General features: G+C 36.9%; 2 protein-coding genes across 4 annotated transcripts in view; both read left to right on the forward strand.

Moving 5' to 3' along the window:
• Nucleotides 1-14,126, forward strand: part of LOC149064686 (uncharacterized) — a 60,007-nt gene extending 45,881 nt beyond the window's left edge. For both annotated transcript variants that reach the window (XM_089254878.1, XM_089254880.1), the window contains exons 2-3: nt 10,467-10,625; nt 10,874-14,126. In XM_089254878.1, coding sequence (XP_089111004.1) covers nt 10,467-10,625; nt 10,874-13,093 — 2,379 coding nt within the window. In that variant the 3' untranslated portion in view covers nt 13,094-14,126. The remainder of the gene's footprint in view (nt 1-10,466; nt 10,626-10,873) is intronic.
• Nucleotides 14,127-17,064: 2,938 nt separating this feature from the next.
• Nucleotides 17,065-25,676, forward strand: part of LOC149064687 (maternal embryonic leucine zipper kinase-like) — a 38,324-nt gene continuing 29,712 nt past the window's right edge. Inside the window, exons 1-4 of one of the 2 annotated variants that reach the window (XM_089254760.1) lie at nt 17,065-17,115; nt 20,224-20,313; nt 21,230-21,315; nt 23,128-23,244. In XM_089254760.1, coding sequence (XP_089110886.1) covers nt 20,244-20,313; nt 21,230-21,315; nt 23,128-23,244 — 273 coding nt within the window. In that variant the 5' untranslated portion in view covers nt 17,065-17,115; nt 20,224-20,243. Of the gene's footprint in view, nt 17,226-20,223; nt 20,314-21,229; nt 21,316-23,127; nt 23,245-25,676 lie in introns of both variants that reach the window. The other variant, XM_089254761.1, reaches the window with a different exon arrangement.

Raw genomic sequence — 25,676 nt, forward strand, 5'->3', positions numbered from 1 at the left:
ATTTTCACTGACGCTAAAACCGACGTTCATTAACATTCTCTCCATAGAAACCGACAACGACCGTTTACTGACGTTATATCCAAAGTACAGTCGAATACCGTTATAGCGAAATTCTCGTTTTAACGAACACTTTTCTAATCCCTCAAATACTTACATAGGGACAATGCTAGGTAACCTGGAATTCCTTTATAACGAAATTTCGTTTTAACGAAGTGATTCCGTCGGTCTCTTGGCGTTCGTTATAACGGGATTCGACTGTATAACAGAATTTTAATGCATTAATTCCACGTCTTGAAACGGACAAAAAGGTCTCTGGAGGAGTGCATGAGGATAAGAAAGGTAAAGGAGTGTTAATTCCCAGACTTTCACGTAAACCATATCAAAAATTCAGGTTATTCGGTTCACATGTAAAAGCATTCCTTAACGTGAAGTACACGCCCAATAATCCCTAGGAAACTCGGCATTTCCCTACGCATTTTAGAAGAAAGCACTTAATTGTATTCAAATCTTCAATCATTAGGTTGAAATTGAATCTCCCTGGAGGGTGGGGATTTCCCTCAAGTTGATATGAACTGACGGGAATCCCTTTCATGTCATTTTCCCCCCTTTGTAAGTTTTAATCGAGGGTGGGAAAAACATAGGTGTAATTCTGGCTTTGCTAAAATACCTTCCCTCGGATTAAATCTGGTATACGACTAATCGCACATGACTACACAAATATGCATTTGCTTTTATTTAGGGAAAAAAATAATATTTATAGAGAAAGGAAATCCGCGGTGTGCTTTAATCCGGAATCTCCTCCTTTTGATGGTCGGTTTGAATGCACGATTTAATAGGATTATATTTTGGGATTTCAAGGAAAAAAACACGAAATTGACGTTTAAAAGCGTGGATTTTTTTTAAAATAAATCCCGTGTGCAATGACGGAATCATATTTCGGTAAAATAAACTCTATGACGGTGTTATTCGTGCACGAATAAAGTGCAATGAACCCCCCTTCACTTTATATTGCTTATCATTTTATTCATTAGTTCCCACACCATAGCTATAAAAAAATGTTAAGTAATGCAAATTGCGGTTGTAAAACGAGTAAGTTTTAATCATTTTTGGGGTTTGTTTTTTTTTCAATGAATTCTCACTCAGTGACCTGTTATAAACTTAATGGCCCTAGTACCTTATGACCAGGATCCGAAACCTCAATCGGGAGACTCGCTGACATGGCTGTGGGACAATGTTAACTCGCGCTTTAAGAGATACGGTGCGTGGGTCAGCGAGCATCGTTCTACCAGATGATTATGAATGAACTTATTGCTCAAAATAGCTCCTCACTACCGAGTTTTAGCCGGAAAACTCAGGAACTGATCAATGCCGTGTCCCTCCCACCTATAAGCTTTAGCGAACCGGGTGTATGTAGAGAAAGATGTCCACACTTTAAAAAAAAAGATATACAGGAAACTGGGTATACGTAGAGATTTTAGCTTTTTCTTTCCTTAAGAAAAATTAATCTCTCCCTTTACGGTGATTCGAACCTACGCCGACGAGTGCGCTACTACTACGTTATAGAAGCAAATAGAATATTTCTTCCTTGGAGCGTTTAAAAAAAACGTATCTACTTTTAGCCAAATATACAAAATAGTAGCAATATACAAAAATTATATCTTCTAAGTAATTGGGTCAGGTTTTGTTGTGGATACCTTTTCCATCGCATGCAGAGTAATTTATATCGCTTGCGTGTTATAATGTTCCAAGAATGTGAAACGTTCTTGCGGCGGCACCCTTGCTCGATCTCGAAGCACTCTGATGGCTCCTGAAAATGCTCTGCTACTCATCAATGGGAATCCCTTGAAGTTTTCCGAATCCTGGCTGCAAAAAAAAAAAAAAAAAAAAAAAAAAATACCCTCATCGATTGCTATCATTGGCTTTGTCATCTTCACGGCGCTCACCGGTTGAAAACCCACTTGTCTATCTGCAATTAATTCCGAGACTTTTCTTTCCAGCTTTACACGCCTTGGTGTATTGCCACTATAGTTCGTTCCAGGTTAACTTTGCAGTGGAAGGGAAGCTACGAGGGAACCGCATCACACGTTGCTATGACAACGAAAGCCTTTCAACCAATGTATCGATGCGCGGTCGCGGTAAGGTATAGCTTATTCTCACTGAGAAAAATCTTTTCACGTATAATGGTGACCATTTTTTTTTCTAATTTAAAATTCTTAAACGAATAAAGATCGATTCAGAACAATATTTTTTCAGTATTTTCTTCAATCATTCAAAAAATTGAAATATTCTGCATAAATGATCATCGTAAGCATCCGATATATGGGAACTATATTTTGTGGCGAAGGAATACCTTCTCTACCTTTCTCTGCACTGCAAAGTTAACCTGAAACGGACTATAGAGGCAATTTCCCTTCCGAAGAAACAGCTGTCGGTATTATTCTTACGGAAGGTAAATGTGCATATATATGTAAGTTTCGTGCATGTGTCTCCAGGTGCCTCTATCCAAATACAGTAAAACCTGTCAGTTCGGACACCTGGACACCTCCCTATATTAGACGGTTTCTGAACGAAACCGGTCTTAATCCTATATAATACAATATCCACATCGCATTTTTGTCCCCTCTATCTTGGACAACTCTAACTGGGACAGATTTTAATGGAACCGTAGGTGTCAACAACAGGTTTTACTGTATCTTCTGAAGAGTAAAACTGGCAATGAATGAATGTGTTCTTGAGCAAATGCAATTTAAATATTCTGTCGCTATTAATTACGAGTATATTAGCTGTTATTCGCTGTGGCGAAATTTTTCCAAAAGGGGAGAACCCGGCTCGAAATTGAAGATTCCGAGATTAGCCTACTGAGAAATCCTTTTTTTTTTTGCTCTTCGTGAATCTGAGTTTCTAACGCGTGCTAATGACTGACATTCATGATGTCGGCAATTCGTATTACTGCCATCTATTTTCATATTGTGAAAGGGATTTATTTTTTTATGGAAGTGTATTGAAGGTCTGCGTCCTGTCCGTGAGACCTGTTTCAATGCGAGACTACTTCACCGAACACCAACTCTGGCCATATCGCTATATTGCAATTTACTGCCATTAATGAGATGGTTTTGAAATGAAGGCGCTATCTATCGGTGGTTGCCTCAAATTCGTTAGGGAAAATATCTTATCTATATCCTCCCTCGGGTTCGAACCCGGGACCGTTAGAGCAACCTTCACGGTTGTAGACGAGCATCTTGCCACTCGGGCACCTGAAATGCGAGAGTGGCCGGCATTCGTACCTCGAAGTTTTAAAATTGCATAAAATCAACTTCAGCCGACCTGTATGGATTGAACCCATCACGATACCCACACTTCAGAGACTGTAGAATGACTTAATGGTGGTCAGAGTTTCGTTGTAGCCCATTATGACTATTAGCTCCATGTTCAGATACTACAACAGCATTTCCCAACCTTCTTGATGCCGCGGGCTCCCTGTAACAAAGTTCACTGTCGAGGCCTCTTCCCCCGTAAAATCCAAAATATATATGATATTTTGCTTTATGTCCAAATCGTGAAAAATTTACGGAATAAAGATTTCAAGCGGCACTAAATGCTGATCACTATCACATAAAATGTTGATAAATTAGAATGGTCCTGCAGACTCCTTGTGAAGTACTCACGGATCCCCAGGAGTCCGGTGACCATAGGTTAAAAAACACTATACAGTATCATAGCCGTTCGGCTATTAACCAACTTGTTATGTAAAAACAAATCTCATTCGAATAGCCTCTCTTGCTAGATTATAACATTATCCGTCGATAGCTCAGTTGGCAGAGCGGTTGACTGTAGATGGTTTAATCAGGATATAGCATCGTGATAATTTTCATCAGGGTTAAACACTCCGACATTTTCTATTTTTAAGCGTTAACTGTGTCATAAACTCTATACGTATGTCTCATAATGAACATAATTTTATCCAACATCGAAATTATTATTAGAATTTTTCGTAATTAAAATATCGCTGTAGGGGTTATCGGTAGAAAAAATATCCGTATCATATAATGATGTCAAAGGAGAAAGGCAGCCTAATTTTAGAAATTTTTTTTAGTGATCATAGCTAGTGCTTCCTAGATTGATCCAATTTTCTTGAAGTCTTCTGCTGGGCTTATGTTATCGATGAAAATGTCTCGTCAGAATAAAAAAAACTAACAAACATTACTACTTACGAATGTATCCTTGTCAAATAAGGATACATATGCGATTGGCCAATTCAATATCAGATATAATATGCATACGTTATATAAAGAACTTCCTTGCGTGTTACAGCATGTATTCATAACAATTAGTTTCGGATCACTGACTGCTACAATAACCTGACCGTATATAGGAATAATTAACTGTAATGATCAATAAAAAAGTTCGCAGATTTTTGATTGAGATTTTGATGTGTATTTATAGACAACTCTTACGCAATGTCGTTTTTCAGCTAGAGGTTTGATCTCAATGAAATATCGAGTCTCCTTACTTAGGCCGGGATTACACTATTAAAGTTCTTTTACAAAAATTGGAAAATGCAATCAATACATTGATGCAACCGCTTACTGGTTGTGTTTTTTTCCTTTTCAAGTTTTATGAAATAGCTTTCACAAAACTCATAGTGTAATTTTGTCCTTAGGCATACGAAAAGAAAGTCGCCTTTAATATACCGTAGTACGCAGGATTGGTAAAATTCGCGAAATAATGTTGGATAATAATGCTGAGATCGGATTCGTTCTTGAGAAAATTGGGGAAGCATTGTTGGTTGTGAGAAATTTTGAAAACGTTAGCCGTGAGAAAGTTTGAACGTTGTTGGACATGAAAACCCTGTGAACATTGATGGAATGGAGTAAGCCTGTGAACACTGTTGGACGTGAAGGAAGCTTGTTTGCATTGTTGAAAAGAACCAAGCTTGTGTCAGACATGAGGAAACTTGTGAACATTGTTGGAAAGAAGTAAGCTTGTGTGTGTGCACATTATTAGCAAGGAGTATGTCTGTTGGACGTGAATATATTTTGTGAACATTGTTGGACGTGAATATATTTTGTGAACATTGTTGGACGTGAATATATTTTGTGAACATTGTTGGACGTGAATATATTTTGTGAACATTGTTGGACGTGAATATATTTTGTGAACATTGTTGGACGTGAATATATTTTGTGAACATTGTTGGACGTGAATATATCTTGTGAACATTGTTGAACGTGAATATATTTTGTGAACATTGTTGGACGTGAATATATCTTGTGAACATTGTTGAACGTGAATATATCTTGTGAACATAGTTAGACGTGAAGAAAGCCTGTGAGCATTGCTGGAAAGGTGTAAGCTTATATATGTACACTGTTTGACGTTAGAAAGTTTGCGTACACTAACTGGACATCCGGCGTTATGTTCCCGGTGTTTTTAATTTTAATTAATTTTTTTCAATTTAATATGTAAAAACTATACGTGTAGAATGTTTAGCTCCATCATTGCAGTTGCTTTTCACTTTTGATTGTAGGCATTTATTTATAGGCAAATATTTATCTCAATTACGATATTACTTGAAAATATCTTGATAAATATAAAAACTGATTCTCATAAATTATGTGTAAAACCCATGTTGTCATATATTCGTAAGTTCCGAGGGAAAATATTGTGCAGGCCTACCCGATTTATATTTCAGCAGTTTTGATTGCCTGGAAGTTTGATATCATTAGCCAAACTTCAATGCCTATTTATAAATGTGGTTTTTCCCTACTCCAAAGTAAGATAAATTGAATATTCAAATTACAGATTATTCAAATTTCCTGATTTTATCTTTGAAAAAAGTAAATATACATTATGGCACGAGTTGAATGGTAACTCAGTGACCGCTTTTCGAAATATGAATATGTATTCCCGATCCGACTTAAATTTTGATCAATGTAGAATATAAATATTCATAATTTTCATGTTTTATTGATTTGTTTTCAGTCGGTGGTCTTTATACTTTTGGCGTAATCATAGCTCCGTATATCTACGACGCTTTCGCTGCATTAAGTTTTGCAAACTTATCGCTGTGTATCCAGGGTCTTTCAAAGTTTGACTCTCCTTGGAGCTACGGCACACGATTTGAGAATCAGTGACTTGAACATTGAACCATCAATGCCTGAAAATCCGATTATCTCTTGGAGAGACTTCATGTATTGTTATTGGCGATGTGTCTTGATTCGATTGAAATTAAGCTTATTCAAATTTTTGTGCCATCAGAAGGTATCCGTATGGAATATAGTGGGATTTTACAATGTGCACATGTAGCTTCGCATAACACAAAAGCTCCTTTACATTCAATGGAAAGGTTTTCGGTATGAAATCGTGCAAGTAATTTAGATGCAGTTCCCGATAATAAGTCACGCAAGAGAAGAAAGTTGTACGTATTGCTGTTTTTTCCTGTCTGAATTTATTCCATCGCGCACATCTGTCTGTCGCGTCGCATCACTGAGACTTCAAATGGCTTTCGTCCCGAGGACGGAGAAATAAATAAAAAATGGCGGGCGTATATGTTGTAGGATAGACACGATGGCATGTTTTGTTTTTGAGTGCGATTTTGTGTGGGATATTGACCTAAAAAAAAATGTTTATTCCTCCCTCGTACATACCGGGCTTTGTAGCGCTTCACTGCTCGGGAAATGGCGTAGCGACATGGCCAGAGACGAATCACAGCTCGTATAACGCATTTTATTTTGCATTTCACTTTTATGTGCGTTCCTACGACTCGCATCCACGGAATGATGAGAGGTCCCAAAAATGAATGGAAGGACCCTGATTATATTTATATTTTGCGAGACGAAGGGAACCAGCATCCACAAGTTCATACATTATTACAGAAAAAACAATGCCGAAAAATATCCATATAGAAAAAATACTGTACAATTTTGAATGTACCGAATTCATCGGTCCATGAATTCGAAAATAATTTAAAAATTCATAAAAAAAATTGAAGGGATTGGTATATTTGAATTCAATCGTATTCATGCGGTTTGAGAAAAAGTTATTCCGACCAAGGGGCTTTTTTAATGGAAAAAAAATCCTAATTTTTGTCGATAAAAGGCGCATCAAGTAACCAAATCACTGGAAATATACAAATCGTCCAATAAATGCATTGTGTACTGTTGTGATTCAGCACATTCTGAATTTTCCTGTCACTAGAGCTTATATAATCATTGTTATATCTTATCATTGTGATGTTGACCATTTATACAAATACAACGCCACAACAGGCAAAATGCCCAACGAGGTGGCTGTGAAAAACATGCCCATAATAAATATGGATGTCATATATTTCAAAAATACAGCAACCCAATTAAAAACACAATCACAAAAATTATAAATATATACATATGATAAAATATACAATGCCTATAAAGATTTGTATGGATAAAACACTATTGGTGATAGTTTTACCGCATCGACGAATAGCTGGCTGATTAACTGATTAGTAATGAGAATTCAGAATTTATTAAAGAAATTATTTGAGAATTTATTAAAGAAATTATTTGAGAATTTATTAAAGAAATTATTTGAGAATTTATTAAAGAAATTATTTGAGAATTTATTAAAGAAATTATTTGAGAATTTATTAAAGAAATTATTTGAGAATTTATTAAAGAAATTATTTGAGAATTTATTAAAGAAATTATTTGAGAATTTATTAAAGAAATTATTTGAGAATTTATTAAAGAAATTATTTGAGAATTTATTAAAGAAATTATTTGAGAATTTATTAAAGAAATTATTTGAGAATTTATTAAAGAAATTATTTGGGAATTTATTAAAGAAATTATTTGAGAATTTATTAAAGAAATTATTTGAGAATTTATTAAAGAAATTATTTGAGAATTTATTAAAGAAATTATTTGAGAATTTATTAAAGAAATTATTTGAGAATTTATTAAAGAAATTATTTGAGAATTTATTAAAGAAATTATTTGAGAATTTATTAAAGAAATTATTTGAGAATTTATTAAAGAAATTATTTGAGAATTTATTAAAGAAATTATTTGAGAAATGATTCATTTCAGAATGTATTTCTGAGTATGTGAAAAAAAATTATTTCAAAATATTATGAAATTCTTCAATAATCTCCCCCCCCCCCCTCCCTCCCAACAGGGCTTCTTTGGTCCAGAACTAGACACAAAAATGCATTTGGCCACTCTGGGCAAACATCTATTTTTGCGCTCCTCTCTGATTTTCGAAAATATTCAAAATAAAGGATGAATCGGGCTCCCAAGCCTAGCTATTACTTAACGACAAAGTTTCCTTCGTAAGATGAAAAAAATTCTTTTTATTAATGTTAGCATTTTCATAGTTGAAGCTCAGACGCCTTGTGGGGACAGTTCTGATCTCCCCCCCCCCATGTTAATCGTCTCTCTATATCGTAATCTGACGCTGAGATTGACACTGAGTGACACCCTGTATATTGAACCCGGTTATGATCATAAGGATTGCGATGGGGGAAAAGTCTTGAGCAAAGCGGTCAAGAAATTTGATTGGTGAATGTTGAAGTGTACAATGATTAGATTTGGCGTACCGTAATATGTGGTTCCTTGCAAATGACCCACTCGTTTACATGAAAATGTGTTCCAGTCAAGCTCGGTTTATTTAAACGCAGTGTCTTCTAATAGAAATTCGTTTTTTTACCTTGAAAAATTGTAATTAAACGTTAAATGCTTTTTTCAAGCGGATAAGTGTTTTTCATAGGTGATGACGTATTTGAAGCAAGATGATTCTGAATTTTTGCGAAATTTACCTTTTATATATAATTTGAAGAAATCACCGAAAAGGTTTGAAGGAAATTCATCGTTAAACTGCTCTGAGGAGCCGCCGACGAACGTTGCTCAGGGAAAGGGGCGCCACGGGTGGATGTCTTTGTTCTAGAGCAGGGATCTCCAATCTTTTAGATATTGTGGTCCAAGTCAAACTTTCAACGAAGCTCGCGGGCCACCAAATCGTACCGTAATATTCCAACACCACCTATAGAACAAGGCCTCCGCACGAAGCTCGTGACGTCACTGAGGCAGGCCATTTCACCTATTTCCATTTGATATAGCAGGCCGACGCATGCGATATCTTTACCCTTTCTTTTGCAGTATATCCAATGACAATAATTCTAAAATTAATTTTTCATTAATTTTAAATTTTCATTAAGAATTTTTGAAAAGAATTTTTTCATGAGTTATGACAATTAACATTTCTGAAATTAAAATTAACAATTCTGAAATTACTCTTGACAATTCTTAAATTCTTAATAATTCTTAAATTACTCTTGACAATTCTTAAATTCTTAATAATTCTTAAATTCTTAATTCTTAAATTACTCTTGACAATTCTTAAATTCTTAATAATTCTTAAATTCTTAATAATTCTTAAATTCTTAATAATTCTTAAATTCTTAATAATTCTTAAATTCTTAATTCTTAAATTACTCTTGACAATTCTTAAATTCTTAATAATTCTTAAATTCTTAATAATTCTTAAATTCTTAATAATTCTTAAATTATTTCTATTAGTATCTCTGCAATTATGTCTTTCAGTAATAATTTTTTCATTAATTATAAATTTTCATGAATTATGAAATTATTTCTTTCATTAAGGTGTTTTTGCGTTTTTATAAATTCTGTAATTAAGCATACCGTCTGGACGACGAATTTGGCCTCTCGACATATGTAACCTATATGAAATCATTGGCCTCAAATTGTTTTGACTCTGGTCCCTCGACTTCGTTACGACGGTCCTTCTAATGCAGGCATCTTCAATCCGTTGCACCACGGTGCTCCCTGAAGTACCTAGAGTGCTCGATGCTCGTGCCTAATTTCGTGCTCGCGAGCACTTGATCAACGTTCCACTTAAATACCTTGTAGAAATTTCATCCACGGATTGATATCATCCTGATTTCATGTATTCGTATCTCAAACTTGCCGTAAGGGTTGCTATTTTTTTTATGATGGGTACAGGCAGTGCTCGGGACTTCTGTTCTAATGTATCAAATGTACATCATTACTATTGAATCTGGAAAGTTCTAAATACAGTAGTACAGATTTCAGCGGCCAGAGCACTCTAACGATTTTTAATCGTTTTTCTATATTAAGTATTGTAGCTATTTTCTAAAAATGATCAGCGGGCCACGGGTTGAAGACCCCTATTCTAAAGGTACATATATGTGGACTCTCAGGTTTAACGGTTTTTAATGATTATTTTTTCAGGTTAAGGCCTGAGGTACATGTGTACCTAACTCCAAAGACCCCGAATTATTATTTTTTTAATGAAATTCTTTTCAAGGGGCATTTCGACATACAATATACACAAATCAATAAAAAAAAAAGTTAAATAGCCAGTTTTGGTTCAGGAGTGAAAAGGATAAGCTGTAAATATTACGAAGATTGGAGAAGCTAAATGTTAATTTGATGCGTTTTTTCCAGGTGAAACATGGCAGTCCAATGACAGTCCATGCTGTAGCACCAGCATCTACCACCCTATCGCATGACGGTTGCCTCTCCGAATGTAACAAGAATAGCCAAGTGTGTATGCCCATCTGTTTCCTGGTAAAGGAACAAGCCAAGTCACAAGTTGCGATACAGGTGAGAAAAATCAATATGAATTTCAGTGTTTCGCTGAAAGCTCTGAACACGTTTTAATGAATTCTTAATACTCCTCTCATCGCAATTATCATAACCGAATTTAATTATTTTATCGCCAAATGATATTTAGTTTTTTCTAAACTGTTTTTTCTTGATTCGTCCCTCCCGCTATGGACTATCGAATTTCTAGGGTTTACAGACTTGAAATGACGAGTGTCAACCACTGATGGATTTTTTTTCTCTTTTAGGATCTACAAAAGCGCATGTATAATCTGGAAGGTGCCCAAGATGAGGTGATTACAGCAATCTCTGAAGTACACGAATACTTGTCCGGAAGCGTGGACAGTGAAAATGCTCTCCATTCTCCGGCCAGTTCCCCGAGTGGCGGCATGGCTTCTGCCGCGATGCAACACCTGAATGTGCCAAGATCCGTATCCCAGATTCTGCCGCCATCTCCGATGAAGCCGAGGCGGAGCAGCTCCAGGACCGATCTGGCTTGTTCGATGTCTTTCACGGACGCCTGGAAGAACGCCCAGAAGAAAACCGATGCCGATTGCAGCATCCAGGTCCAGTCTCCCCCGGCTCGCCAGAAGTTTCTCGACGGCGTACGAGGGAAGGATTCTGCCCCAGACAGTGATAAGCAGGACAGCGGCTTGGAGTCGGACTGCCGGGAACACGGCCAGGAAAGCAACCCTCCCCACAGCAGCAACGGAGCTCTTCCCAGTTCGATAGAGAGGCGAGATCACGGTGGCAGAGGCGACGAACTGATGGAGCTCCTGGACGAAATAGGGGAGAAATCCGAGATTATTCGCCAAAACATGTCCCCTGGTGGCGACGCGGATTTTGAGAAATCCCCATGCTTGACCTCGGAAATGAGCCGAGCTCAGTTTGAAAGGATCGGTTTGCAGCACATGCTGAGCAGTATCAAGGGGGAGCGTGACGTCCTCAAATCCCGTGTCGAGGATCTCGAGACCACCACAGAGGAACTGGCGTCCGAGAAGAAGAATCTCGAGCAAAGGTTCGTTTCGACGCTCATGGAGAAGCACAAGCTTGAGGCCAGGCTTCAAGGCTACGACGTGCCCATGGCTGGCTCGGCTGGTTCCAACAAGGGCCACGATGCAATGAACGATTCTTCGGCATCTAGTGATTCGAACGCGTACAGACTAGAATCATCGGGTTCGTCCAAGAAAATGGGCTGCAGAGTAAATAGCGCCGACGTGTCGGCAGTTTTGAAGGAGACTAACTCAGTTGATCTCCAGAAACAAGTGCTGACGTACATGATGGAGAACAAAGTCCTGCAGACGAAATTGGAGCAGGTGGAACAGTTAATGGCCATGAAGGACATCGAGAAAGACTGTCTTGAGAAGGTCCACAGGGAGGAGATCAGGCAATATGCCTACGAGATCGAGCAGTTCAAGATGGTGTTCGAAGAGCAGAAGATGGAGACGACCTCTCTCAGAGCGAAGGTGCGTATGCTGGAAAGAGTGCTGCAGTCAGTCACGATGGAGAACCGCGACCTCAACGTCCTTCTCGGGGAGTCGATGTACTTGAAAGAAGCCCTTCATAAAAGCAGGATATCGGTGCAGAGGCCGTGTACGTCTTCCCCGCCGGCTGTCCGTTACAGCCTGCCGGCCCAAAATGCCCACGAGGATGACGTTAATGTCAGATGCACCAAAACGAAGTTCTTGCCCAACTCGAGCAGTTTCCTCGACGTCACTGTCGAGGATCCATATGCCTCGGACAACGACCTGGGCTTCACGATCGGGCCTTTAGGCTTCAGTCAGAGGAAGTCATCGACCCCTCTAGCACCCTCCAACAGGCTGGAGAAGCCTAACTTCTTAGACATCGGTAGACCGTCGCCCGTCTCGGAATTCTCGTCGACCAGCCGGATGAATCCGAACACCTTCCGGAAGTCCGGCAAACGTTTGACTTTCAGTTCAGTGAAGCCTTTGGTCCATTCCACGAACCTTTCTGCCGCCGATCTCGCAAGGTCCAGGGACTTTCGCGCAGCAGTCGCCGCCACCGAATCCTCCTGTGATAGAGTAATGACATCGCGGTCCGACACTTCAGTTATGAGAAACCAAGAAGTCGTTCGGGACAGCGGAAACGATCCGAGAAAGTTCCCGTTCTACACTATCCTCGAGAAGTTGAAAGCCAGCTCCGAGTACAAGCTGACCACTACCGGTAGGACGACGGCACGAGGAGAAGGTGACGTCGGGGAAGACTCTCAGGGCTGCGATAAGGTTTCGCAGGCAACTGGCGGCAAATCTGATAACATTTGTTCTTTGGCTCAAGATGGCATGAAAATCGGCAGGTCGTCTCCTGACCGCAAATGCAAAGTCACCGTCAGTTCTCCAGAGCCTGGCCACGCCAGGAACGACAGGAAGAGCAATCCTAAGAGTCTCCATAGGAGAATGCATAACATTTTCGATCGCATTACTGCAGAGACTGATGATGCCGTAATATGATCATGTCAATGATAATGTCTTCTCTGTGTGTATTCTTTCTGTGCATTTGTGTTTTTAATGTTATTTCGAGGCAACTGGTGATATTTTCTATGTGTAATGGGGGAAAAAAATGTTCAGAATATACTGTGATTATCTTCATTTCCATGTCAAGTATGTTCGTCAAAAAAAAAAACACATCAATGCATGTTTATTATAATAATACACTATTACAATGGCTCTTTATTCGTGTAATTTTAATTTATGCATGAGCAGCTATGTACCAAAATCAAAAATCATGTTATTCCATAATACATTCAATCTTTGTTCCATGTCTGCATGTGCAAGCATTGTTTTTTTAGAACACTTCAATTCATGTAAACATGATGAAAGGAGGTTTCGTTACAAATACTATGTAAAAATTCCTAGGAATGTTTCATCCATGTAATTTATTAGCATATAAATCTAGTCTCGTCATGTTTATAACAGCATAAAAAAATTATATATAATCAATACACTGAGCGGCCTGATAAATATTGGTCTATTTTTATTAAATTATCATTATATGCAATTCAGAGCACATTATGTTCTCATATATAAGCTTATATAAAAGCTCCAATAGTGATACAATATAGTTACTGCATTTTTAGTGATGAATAGACAAAATATTTATGTCAAAATCACGTGATCATATCTCTTTATATATTAAGATTCAAAATATATATAGTTTTTGATTGTCTCTATCAGAATTTGCACTGTGTATATGTGGTTTATGGGGAGTTTTTGTCCTTTTTCCTTCCTATACAAAAAGCTGTACCATTCAAACTGCCTTGTTTTCTTTTTAAAATTTTGTATTTTAAATCCTTTCTAGAGTATAATGTTGTAGTTTTCGTGTCCAATGTGTTCATTTTTGCTTTTCCTCCCACCTTTTTCTTTTATGGGCTTTTATTGTGTGAAACCGTGTGTCTGTATGCGATGAGTGTTTCTTGTAGAACAAGGGGACCATGATGTAAATTTTTTATTCATTTTTTGAGTAAATTAAATTATTTTCAAAGGATGCGTTTTTTTTTAATGTCTTGAATTTTTCTTATTCCACTCGTACTCGGGTAATCTTTCAGCGGTACAACAGAAATCGCTGAACACCTCCCTCTATAATGTCACTTTTTTTTTAATAAAGTAGGTTTCCTTCCGATTTACAAGGAAAGGGTCCCAAGGTGGCGTCTTCAAAAAGTTCTGAACCAATTACCCCACTGAGATTCCACTCATTTTATTTAATATGTACAAAAATATGAAAAAATCCGAAGGAATTACGGGTCTCAAAAAAAAAATTTCAAATTTTTTAACGCTAATTGAGGCTTTTCGAATCACGTGATATTTTTTTTTTAGGGACATACAAGAAGTAATCAATATATGGCGACTTCCTATGCTATTCATGAAAGAGAAAAAAAATCTAAATTAAAGAAACATTTATAGAAATGAATCGTTTTTTCTTTTTAATGGGGGCTAGAAATTTCGAATTTTTTTTTTAACTTCAAGTTATCGATCTGCCTGTTTTTCCTTCAAAAAATCCTTGATTAAAGCTGCGGTTCGTCGATGTAATTTATATGGGCCCATAATTTAAAAACATCCTAAATTATATGGATTGATGCAATTGGATAATAGACAATACGGAGACATTGATTCTTATTTTCCGGCTTGAGAAGATATAAATAAAAATTTGAAATCAATGTTATTGCATGGATATCCACCTCAAAAGAGTGGGTCTGGCTCATTATTTTACATTAAATTTTCTAGGCTTCGTATATCTAGCGAGCGCAATATTTCGAAAACCAGAAAATTCAATTTTTAAAATTGATGTGGCGGAAAACCCCACTAAATTTCCACATTTCTACGCAAAAATCGGCAATTTTAATGATCTCTATGGGGATCATCTAGTGTATGTTCCTCAGGAGTGATTATGATGTCTATTCGAAAAGCCTCAGAGAGATAAGGAATAAATTCAAAAATCCCGCAACTCTAGTGACGTCATTAAAACACATGATCGGGTACAGCGCAGGCTAAGAAAAAATTTTATAGATATCGCCAAAAAGAGAAGCGCCAAAGGCAATGAGTAGCTAAGTGTCATTTTTAATTTTTTGCGGATTTAATAATTGCCCTCAGCCGCTAATTGTTTTTATGAAAGCCTGTTCGATGTGAGTTTGTTAATGACGACCCTTTCTTTAAAGAAAAATGTTCCATTTAGGAAACCGACTTCACAAAATATCTACGCTTGTCGATGCCGTTGAAAGGGTTGAAGATATCCAAGTCTCAGTCGTCATAATACGCAAAATATCGGGACGAAAATAGTCATCTAGATGAGAGTCGCATCGTTAGGCTGTGTGCCCACGTGTCCAGCCGAGTCCTGTACTGTCATAGGTTGTTCGTGTGCGAGTTGTGTGGCCGCTTCACCATTGGCCATGATCGTCAAATGTTGGAGGTAGATATGTTTTTTACCCTTACACATACATTTCGAATTTGCAGCTTGGCAGTTGTGTGGTTAGCGTACCAGCTACCGACTGTGAAGGTCTCCATTCGAATTCAATGAGTGCATAAGACTAAACCCACCATCTAACTGCTATAGATGGTGGCGCTAAAGCCGGGATTATGCTATAAAACTTTGATAAAAGATCTTTTACAAAACTTGGGAAAAAACAACTAATTTTTGTATCCAAGCTCCGACATTATAAAGTACTTTTAAGGGGGGACCCCCCCTTTTTTTTCAGACGTACAAAAATGTCGACTCCCCTCCCCGAGAAATATTTTCCTTCGCTTATGTGCGACCGTTACATTCGAAACCAATAGGCTTATTGATTGTTTCAAGTTTTATAAAAGCTCATCATCAATTTTTATACTGTAATCTGGCCTGAGGCACCTGTAAAGAAGAGCGGAATGGTCATCCATATTTTGAGCGAAGAGCTGTGGGTTACCGCTTCAAAATCTCGCCAAATCGCTGAAATAAGGAACAGCGACTGACTATAACGGTTATACTGATATCACACTTCTGCTTAGAGATGACGGAGTAGTCAGCCCGATATTTCAAGGAGCTCTATGCAAGATAGACCAGAATACACATAAAATTATTATGGATCCATGAATGTGGAGGACGGGGGGTTATTGTAACACCTGATATAAGATCATACGAAGAAACAATAATTAACACTCGGAAAGAAAAGTCATTTATTCTCCGCCGGGAATAGAGCCCAGTCCTCTTCCAATCCAAGCGAGCTATCCATGTACACCACTGGAGACACGACCAATCCTTCCTTATAATTTACACACAGAAGCAAAATGTTCAACTCGGCATAATATGCAGAAAAAAATGTCTTTCCTTTATCCATTGGGATGAGAAAAAAAATCATCTAACACTGACTGGTCTTATCTTATTATCCATTGGCTATTCCGTCTAAATGGTGTGCGCCCAGCTTAATATTTTCATTATGATGTTGAAATTGGTGGCGTTGTTTCACTTCAGCCATGAATCAACAGCTGAAACTTCCCGAACGTTTCGGCCACAGAAGAGGTTGAAGTTTAGGTCCCCTATCACTTCTGATCTGCTTTCGTGCAGCGAAATTTATAGACAAAAGTTCGAATTTTTTTTTTAGTACCAAAAAAAATCCTCCTTTGTGAGAATAACTCTCTCGCAAATCGCATTCAGATACACAAATTCCTTCAATTTTTATAAATTTTTCAACTGTTTAAGAATTTATGGGGCACCCTGTACATTCAAAGCCACTACGATTTGGAAATTGAGTCTTTTTACTCATTTTTGGCATAATTTTTAGTGAAAATTTCGAATTTCACGTATCTCTCCAAAATCGAAATTTTAATTCTCGTCATTTTTTTTCAGAAAATATGGTCAACAGTATTAAAAATCTATATATATATCTTCACCTGTTTATGGAATTCTCTTGCGCTACGAAACTTGATGGAATTTAGTTTCTCTCATATGGCAACATCGGTGACAGCGGTTTTTTAAACTTTTTCCCCCCCTTACATAAACTCTGAAGGTAAATATTCAAACGTTGAATGTAATTTTATTTAAATTGCTCAATTATATTATTTTGAACGGAAAATATTTTCTTAAGAACTTGGCGTCAAAACCAAAAAGCCTTTGGCGGTACTTCAATTATATTTTTATAGCCAATATATTTCCTTTGTGTTACTGCAACGTATTCTGTTGAATTGTTATTCAAAAGTATGAAATTGTATTGAATTTTTGTCGATCTTCAAGAGCCCCCTACAAGAGTTGGGGGGGGGGGGGCTGGTGTTGCCCGCGACAATTCTTATTTTTTTCTTTCTGTAAATTCCTTATGAGGGAAGAGGAAGTGGGGTCCCCTGCCATATACCCAGTTCTAGGGGCCCTGCTGCAGAATGTGAGGGGGCTCATGGTCATTTTTCAGTACCAAAGTACTGATTGGCTAGAACTCTGATTGTGGGGTCACATGAAATTTGGCAATTATATTTTGTCGCCAACTGATCTTGTGATGTGTCTGGAAAATTCACCAACAATAATTCACTGCTAGGAAAATTCACAGTCAACAGATTGACATGAGTGAATGAACACGTGAGTGAGTAAATGATGGCCGTATTCACGGACAGAGTTTAAAACTACAATCGCAGGTTAAAGGATTAGCGATCGACACGGATTAGTTAAAATCTTGAATTTAACCAATCAGTTTCGATCTTCGATCCTTTCACCTGCGATTGCAGTTTAAACTCTGTCTGTGAATACAGCGGTGAGTCACTGAGTGAAAAAACAGTGAGTAAGGTAATGAGCGAGTGAGCTAATGAGACAGTGAGTGAGTGAATGATCTCTATTACATTGTTCTCTATATCATTAATTCAACTCACTAGGTTGTTTACGCTGTTACACACTCAATTACCTGCTTGCCCACTAATTAGGTTGCTCACTCTCACTTGCTTACTTCCTGACTACGTTGCTCGCTCAGTTACACACTCAATAACTGATTGTTCTCTATCACTTGCTAACTAGGTTGCTCATTTATCACTAACTCATCAGGTTGCTCTCTTTTATTCTCTAACTCGGTCATACACTCTGTTGCTCCCTGACTAGATTGCTCATTCTATCACTCACTGACTGGGTCACTCATTCTGTCACACCCTCAATCACCAAGTTTCACACTTACTTACTCATTACATCAATCAGTCTGTCACAGGGTTGTTCACTAACCACTCTGACACTCACTAATTATTGTATCATTTACTGACTCGGTCTTTCCTTATTTACAGACTCGTGTGAAACTGCTGTCTGTGAATTTTCTGTAAATTAGCGCTTTGGCTCTTTCGAAACTTTTTGTTGGCAACAATGATGTTTTTCGAGCTAATCTATTTTGGCGCTATTTTCATTTCTTATTGTCACCAGCATCATTATCACAAGTGTCTTAAGTCTTGTTTTTGTGTTCGTTCTTTGAAATTTATTGAGCAATATAGGCCATTGTGCATCTTTCGCTTGAGAATTTTCTGTTGGAGAATTTTTTCTTTATGGATGAGTATTCTTCAGACAGAAGAAAAACACTTCTGTTTTTGGCAGAAGTCGTCATGATACTAACCACAAAAGAAAGTTTCTCAACCGAAATGTGCCACTAGCATGGTTTTGCAGCAATCACTCACCAAAAAATTAGACTGGCTTTGGATTTTTGTACTAGAATAGGAAGCCAAAATGTAATGGGTGAGTGAATTTTGTGGTGAGAATTTCTCCTCTTGATGTTCTTGCCAAGAAAAGAAGTGTCAAATTTCTTTTTTGTTCGATTTTTCAAGACATTATAGATGTTGGTGAGCGAAAGAATTCCAGGTCATCATAGGGGTAAAAAAACTTTGACAAAATTTTAAATAGCCAAATTTAGCGCAACCACGCTGACAAAATCTTGCCCCACTAATTTAATGGTATCATTTTTAGATATATAGGGTGGTCATAAAATAACTTTGTCGATATACAATCTCCCAGTGTCCATGAAAATCAATGAATTGCAAATGAAATTTGAGATATGGGCATTTCAAAGTATGCGCTCAAAAATGAAGAGAAATGCGAAACCCATATCTCTTGTGGTTATGAATAAAAAAAATTTGCAAAATTCAAATGGCAACACTCATTTTTATACATTGAAAAGTAATCGGCACAGTAAAAAAAAAAACAAATTGCAAATAACTATAACCACCGGTACAGGACGCAGACCACGAAAGAGGAGAACATCTGAAGAATATGCCACCCAGTGTTTTGTGCGTTAATATCTCAGTCGAGGACTTCTTCAAATCTGGAGAAGGTAGCACACAAACCCTTTGACAAGATCTTTATTTGTCTGCGTTTTGCAAAAGTATTTATAGCGCTACAGCAGGGCCTGACAAATCAAAAGAATATTTAGGCGCCAGCCCAATTTCTTAGGGGCCAAACAGTGTATTTTGCTATAGAAAATCGGTTCTAAATAATTTTTTCCCTTACTTTTTCCCATATTTAAAGATATAGCGTAATCATATCAGAAAATTTTGTGTCACCCATTCAGAAATTTACTACACATTTAGAAAACTTTAACATCCGATACTGATTTTTCTAGTCACCATGGCCACCTGGTATTTGTCTAGGCTTGTGCTACTGGTACTGTTCTAGCGCAATTTATGGGTTTTTTTTTGCCTCGTAGATAATTTTGGAGTTCATAAGAGTCCTCAAAGCAGAATGTTTTGCGATGTTCTGCAACGTGCCCTCATCTGACTAAAAATGTTCTGCAGTAAAAATTCGCATATACATAATAGCGTTTTTCTACACTATTCTTAAAATTCTTCCAGATTGTTCTGCAACAGCACTGGTTGTTCTGCGACGTACGTCGCACATTTTGGCACATTCTGCTCTGGGGATAAGAGTGAGTGCTGCAATTAGAATTCTTCAAAATTTTCTTTTGCTCTGAGCTAGAATTTCCTCTACTCATTCTCGGAAACACGCCTATATTTCAAATTTCATTTGCATTCATTTTTTATTTTTTTTTTGCGCTATGAGGTCGTATATCAGCAAAGTTATTTTATGAGCACTCTGTATTAATTACATTTGATAAAAACATGTATAAAATTTGTATAAAAACATGCTTTGTCATTTTTTTTCATTGCAGCGTCCAGCCTACTCCTCACCATGCCTTCAAAGACGCTGTCTTACGCTGCTTTGAATGGACAGTATATCCTTCATAAGACTCTTGGTACAGGTAATGATGTTTATCAATTCCATTCAATCATATGCCATATTTATGATCTTTTGAGCAATATTACTCAGAATCAAGTGACACAGCTCTCGTGGGTCCTTGGAACCCAGGTTATTGAAGAACCTGGGTCCTTAACAAGCAGAGCTGTCTTACATTTGTCCAACCATGGTCTCACATGCAAGGGGGGTGTTGTGATTGTATAGGGTAATCATAAAATAACTTCAATGATATGAGTCCTTAGTGGCAGCAAAAATTAATGGTGTTTGGATACCCTTCAGAAAGTTGTCAAATGGGGCATCTTCGTCACATATGCTTATTTTCTCTGTGCTTGCCTGCTACAATTAGATTTTATTGCTAATAATGACATAATAATAATAATAATAATGGTTTTTCCTATTCAATTCAAATATGGTTTGGGCATGGCCTCCACATCCTACTTCACCAAACACCAACTCTGGCCATATTGCTATGTTCAAATTTACTGCCATATTAATGAGATGGGTTGGAAATGAAGGCGCTGTCTATTGGTGGTTGCCTCAAGTTCATTAGGGACTGTGGTTCCCAACTTCAAGGCTTTCCAACTTCTGCTGCAAATGTGAGCCGATCTCCCTGTTAGAAAAAGTCTCGCCACAGAGAGCAACAGGCCTACAAATAGTACAAATATTCAATCATTATACTTCACTTCTGAAATGTAGATGGCAGTGCTGAAAAATCATTATGGAGTAGATTTTCCTCTCTTACATTTACAGCAGTACTCCACAATCGACACTTGTAAAATAAAAACTAGAGCGAAATATCAGTTTTGTCTGTCATTTTCATTTTCAGCAGTATCAAATCCATATGAATTCGCTACTTTTGTTCAATTTGCAATTGTGTTGTTGACCAGTGTTATTTACTCTTAATCCTGTTTCTGTTATAGGGGGTTTTGCAAAAGTAAAGCTGGCGACTCATATTTTGACTGGTGAAAAAGTTGCCATAAAAATCATGAGTAAAGAATCTCTTGGGGTAAGTGAGCATTAATGTATTCGTCTAAATTGATTTTTTTATTGTATTCATTGTTCATGTTCCCACCATATTCATAATCACCATTCCTTTCCAAGAATCTTTGCCCTTAGGTGAGTGCTGATTGAGAAACCATTGTCCCCAAAGCAGAATGTGTCAAAATCTGCAACGTATGTCGCATAACAGTTACCGCTACTGCAGAACAATTTGGAAGAATTTTAAGAAAAAGTGCAAAAAACACTATTACATGAATGGGGATTTTTACTGCAGAACATTTTCAGTTAACTGAGGGTTCATCGCAGAACAGTGCTAAATATTCTGCTTTGGGGACCATGGTCACAGTGTATTTTTCACTTAAAAGTATGGACTCTGTCAAACCTTATTTATTGAGGCAAAAGCTCAAAATTATATAGAGCAGATCATCACTGGTGCCCAGCAGTAGGTTGAATTAAGCTGCTGTGCGTTCGTGTTGGGCCCGTCGGCTTTGGATGTCTGTGCTACCTGTCTACCTTATTCGTAGAAACGCCAGGAGTCTTTATATCTTCCTGTACAGGATCATGTATTGAGCCACGTATATCAACAAAGATGGGCCTACGTTTTATATTGAAAGCCATACGATTTCCGTCCTGTACTTCAGGGTCATCTACCATTTTGGTGAGATTTCATTAACCATTGCATTGGGACTTTTCAGGAATGTACCTTAACAAGGCTATGACCACTGCCCCAAGAGACACTATTTAGCATGACAGATGCTAGAGTGTTTGTCTTCACATGGAATCAAGAACTTTTGGAAGATTACAATGTTCATTTTAAAGTTGATTATTATTTTTTTTTAAATTTAATTTTATTGTATATTATTATCTGCCCATCGGTAAGTATTGATTATGTGTGAATCTGTATGCATATAAAATATTTGTATTTATTTTGAAGAGACTAGGCTTTCAATAATCCGATCGTGCGTTAATCCGACCCATCCAGTAATCCACCATTTTTAGATGGGTTTTCTTAAAGTATATAAGAGGGAAAACATGTTATACACCGTATGTCTGTGTGCAGAAGTTTTTTTTATTTCAATGGGCTTTTTCAATTGAATTCCAGTAATCCAGCGATTTTGATAATTTGGCACACCCTGCTCTGATACGTGCCGGATTAGAAGGAGTCTACTATATTTAATCAAATTTCCAGACACACCCATCCTTCTGGAATGCTTAGATACTGCATAGAGATGGGAATCGATATGTGTTTGGTCACTCAAGGGTCACAACATCGCGAGGGACTCGTATTGCAAGGAGGTAGGCGGTGCAGTGGTGGTTGGTGGCTGAAGTTAGTTTCCTGTGGTTGCCTAACTTTGATGTACTCTCTGGTGCTATATATATGTTTTTGTTGTTTTTTTTATTTTGGCCGGGATGAATGCACTTTAATTTTTTCAAAATTTTTTGAGGAAAACACCTTGGGACCCTTTCTTGTAAGAAATTTTCTCATTCAGAAGCGTGCTACATTTTTAAAAAATAACGACATTTCAACTTTTAGACAGACAAGGACCTTGAAAATGTGGAGTGTCTACTATATTATATGTCTAATGTAGGACTTCACAAATTCTAAGTCGCCATAGTGATTAAAAAAATGGGATTGATGCCTAAAATTTTTTATATGTGGTTACTTAATTGTGTGTGTGTGTGAGGTCAGAACATTAACTTTTTGAAATTCTTATAAGCATATCTACCAACATTAAAAGTGTTCTGGTCTAATTATCATAATCATCATAGTATCATTATTTACATTTTGGTTTTATAACTTATTGTTTATTTCTGGCAGGATGATTTACCACGGATAAAGCTGGAAATGGAAGCTTTAAAAGAACTCAGTCACCAGAACATATGCAAACTCTACCAAATAATTGAAACAAGTTCTCATATTTTCTTGGTTTTAGAGGTAACTTATTTCTGATACATTTTCATTTTTAACTTTTAAAAGTTATTTACTTAGTTTTAATTCCTAGGAGGTCGCAGACATTTATAATTTTCAGAATCTGGCTCTGAGCAACGATTGTCAATTCAATTGGGTCCTGTAAGAAAACAATAAATTGTCAGCGATGAGAAAATCAAATCATTCTACATTAAAAATATGGGAGTGTATTGTATAGTGAAAACCCTATATGGTCATACACTTTATAACGATAATCTCCTATATAGGGATGTTTATCATCATGGAAAGACACAGTTCTAAAAAATGTCATTAAGTTTAAGGGTCATGAAAAGAAGGGTCACTGAAATTGAGAAAAAGTCTTTCAAATAAGGGTGGTCACATTTTTTTTACAAGTTGTTTTTTTGGATTGTTCTTGTGCCAGTTTTTATCACAAAATCAGGGCCCCTTATTATAGATTTCCATATGTACTAGTGTATAAGTCGAACCCCCCACTCTTCATTTCAGGACCACCAAAATCAATGAATTGAAAACCCGCATATAAGTTGACCCGTAAAAATCAGTGCATTTGAGATGAAAAAAAAAGTATATTTTCATGCAATTGAAGTTACAATGAAAATGATTCGAACTTTCTAATCCATGCCTTCTAATTCTCCAAGCTCTACACATCATCATACAATGCGACATCTTCATTTTCCAACTTCAACTGTGCTATCATCGCCATCACCACTTTCAAAGAGGATGTTGCCTTCAGTTCCATCTATTGCTTTACTGATACAACACTTTTTAAAGAATTTGATGATGATTTCTGTGAAAACAGAATTCCATGCCTCATGAACTAACTCACTTTCACACTAAGCCAATGTCTGGTTCCTTTAATTCACCACTGTTTTGCTGTTTATTTCCGGAACTCATTCATTGGGTTCATAAATTCCTTAAATAATCTTTAAAAGGCTTGTTCATGCTCAAATCTATAGGCTGTAAAATCAATGTTAGTTCACAGTGTTCAAAGCCAGTGACATTTTTGATTTTTTTGCATTGGCTTTAACATAATTGGCTCTGTAGGTTTGATCATAGCTACAAAAATCACTCCACTGATTAGTAACATAACCTAAAGTTGTTCAATGATGTCACAGATCTTCAAGTTAACGTTGTGCAGAGGCCACGTAGCTATATGATTTGGTAAAGCAAGTGTTCGATATTTTCTCCTCAAACTGACCTGTACATAAGCTGAACCCCCCCCCCCCTCCTCCAAAATTAAAGAACAAATTTTTAGACAAGAAGGAAGTTTTTATACACAAATATCTACACAGTAGATTATAAGATGCCTACGATTGTGCAGTGGTGGTCAGCGGAGGATGATTTTTTCCAACTTTAATCGTGAATGGGAATTTTTTCCCATTTAAATAAAAAGGGGCCACAACAGCGAGTAGCAGAGTATGAAAAACATGATTAAAATTTTAAAAAACTGATTCATTTGATTTAAATTAACTGATTGCTTACTATTAGCAAAATTAATCTAGTTAATCATTTAGAATTTATACTTTTTCATCTAATTTAGAATTAACAATTTTTTTTAAACACACTAACCAACAAGAAATATGAACACCAAAAATATGTTTTTATGCAACATGAAAGTTTGTTGAGCCTGAATCAACTTCAGGGAAAAACTATTTTCTTGTCATTATAATTGCTGTCATTTATGAGGACTACCCTCTTTGGTAAAGTAAATGCCTGGTAGCAACTTGGTGAGGTTGTAGCTGGGAGGGGGTAATTTGTGATAAAATGCCAAAAAAAGATGGCCAAATATATTGTTCTATCACTTTGGTCTCTCTCTCTCCCCTCTCTCCCCCCCCCCCACCCAAAATGAAAGTGGTCCTTCTTTGAATGAAATTTCTGGTTACTTGATATCACATATCGTGCAAGGCACTCATACAGCTAAGAAGGCTCACATCAAGCATGAAATTTGAAATTATTATATTGACTATTGTTTCATACCCAATCAGTTGATGGATTTATTATGATATATTTCTGACTTTAATTATGTTGCTGAATAATTTACAAATTTTTATTTTCTCACTCATTTAATGAGTTTTAGCAAAAAATAAGAAACTCTAAACCTTTTACTTTTTGTACCAACAGAATCCAATTGCATTTATGTTGATACAACACCTATTGATATTTTCAATAAACAATATTACAACATAGAATTCAATGCTTTATACAAAAAAATAATTTCCCCTGCTTTTTCATTAGCAGAAATCCTGTTGTAATTCATTGAAAATAATTGTAAGTTGAACTCCTTATATTTTTCTGCAATTTTTTCCCTTATACAAGCAAATCTAGTAATAGATTAGCTATCCCTCTGTTCTCTCTCTCTCTCTGTGGATGACGTTCAAGTCTATATTTATCAGATCTATATTTCTTTTAATCAAGAATTT

The sequence above is a fragment of the Pholcus phalangioides genome, unplaced genomic scaffold (assembly GCF_987345545.1).
Source record: "Pholcus phalangioides strain wild (caught in Gottingen) unplaced genomic scaffold, Ppha-v1.0 ptg000042l_1, whole genome shotgun sequence".
Lineage (NCBI taxonomy): Eukaryota > Metazoa > Arthropoda > Arachnida > Araneae > Pholcidae > Pholcus > Pholcus phalangioides.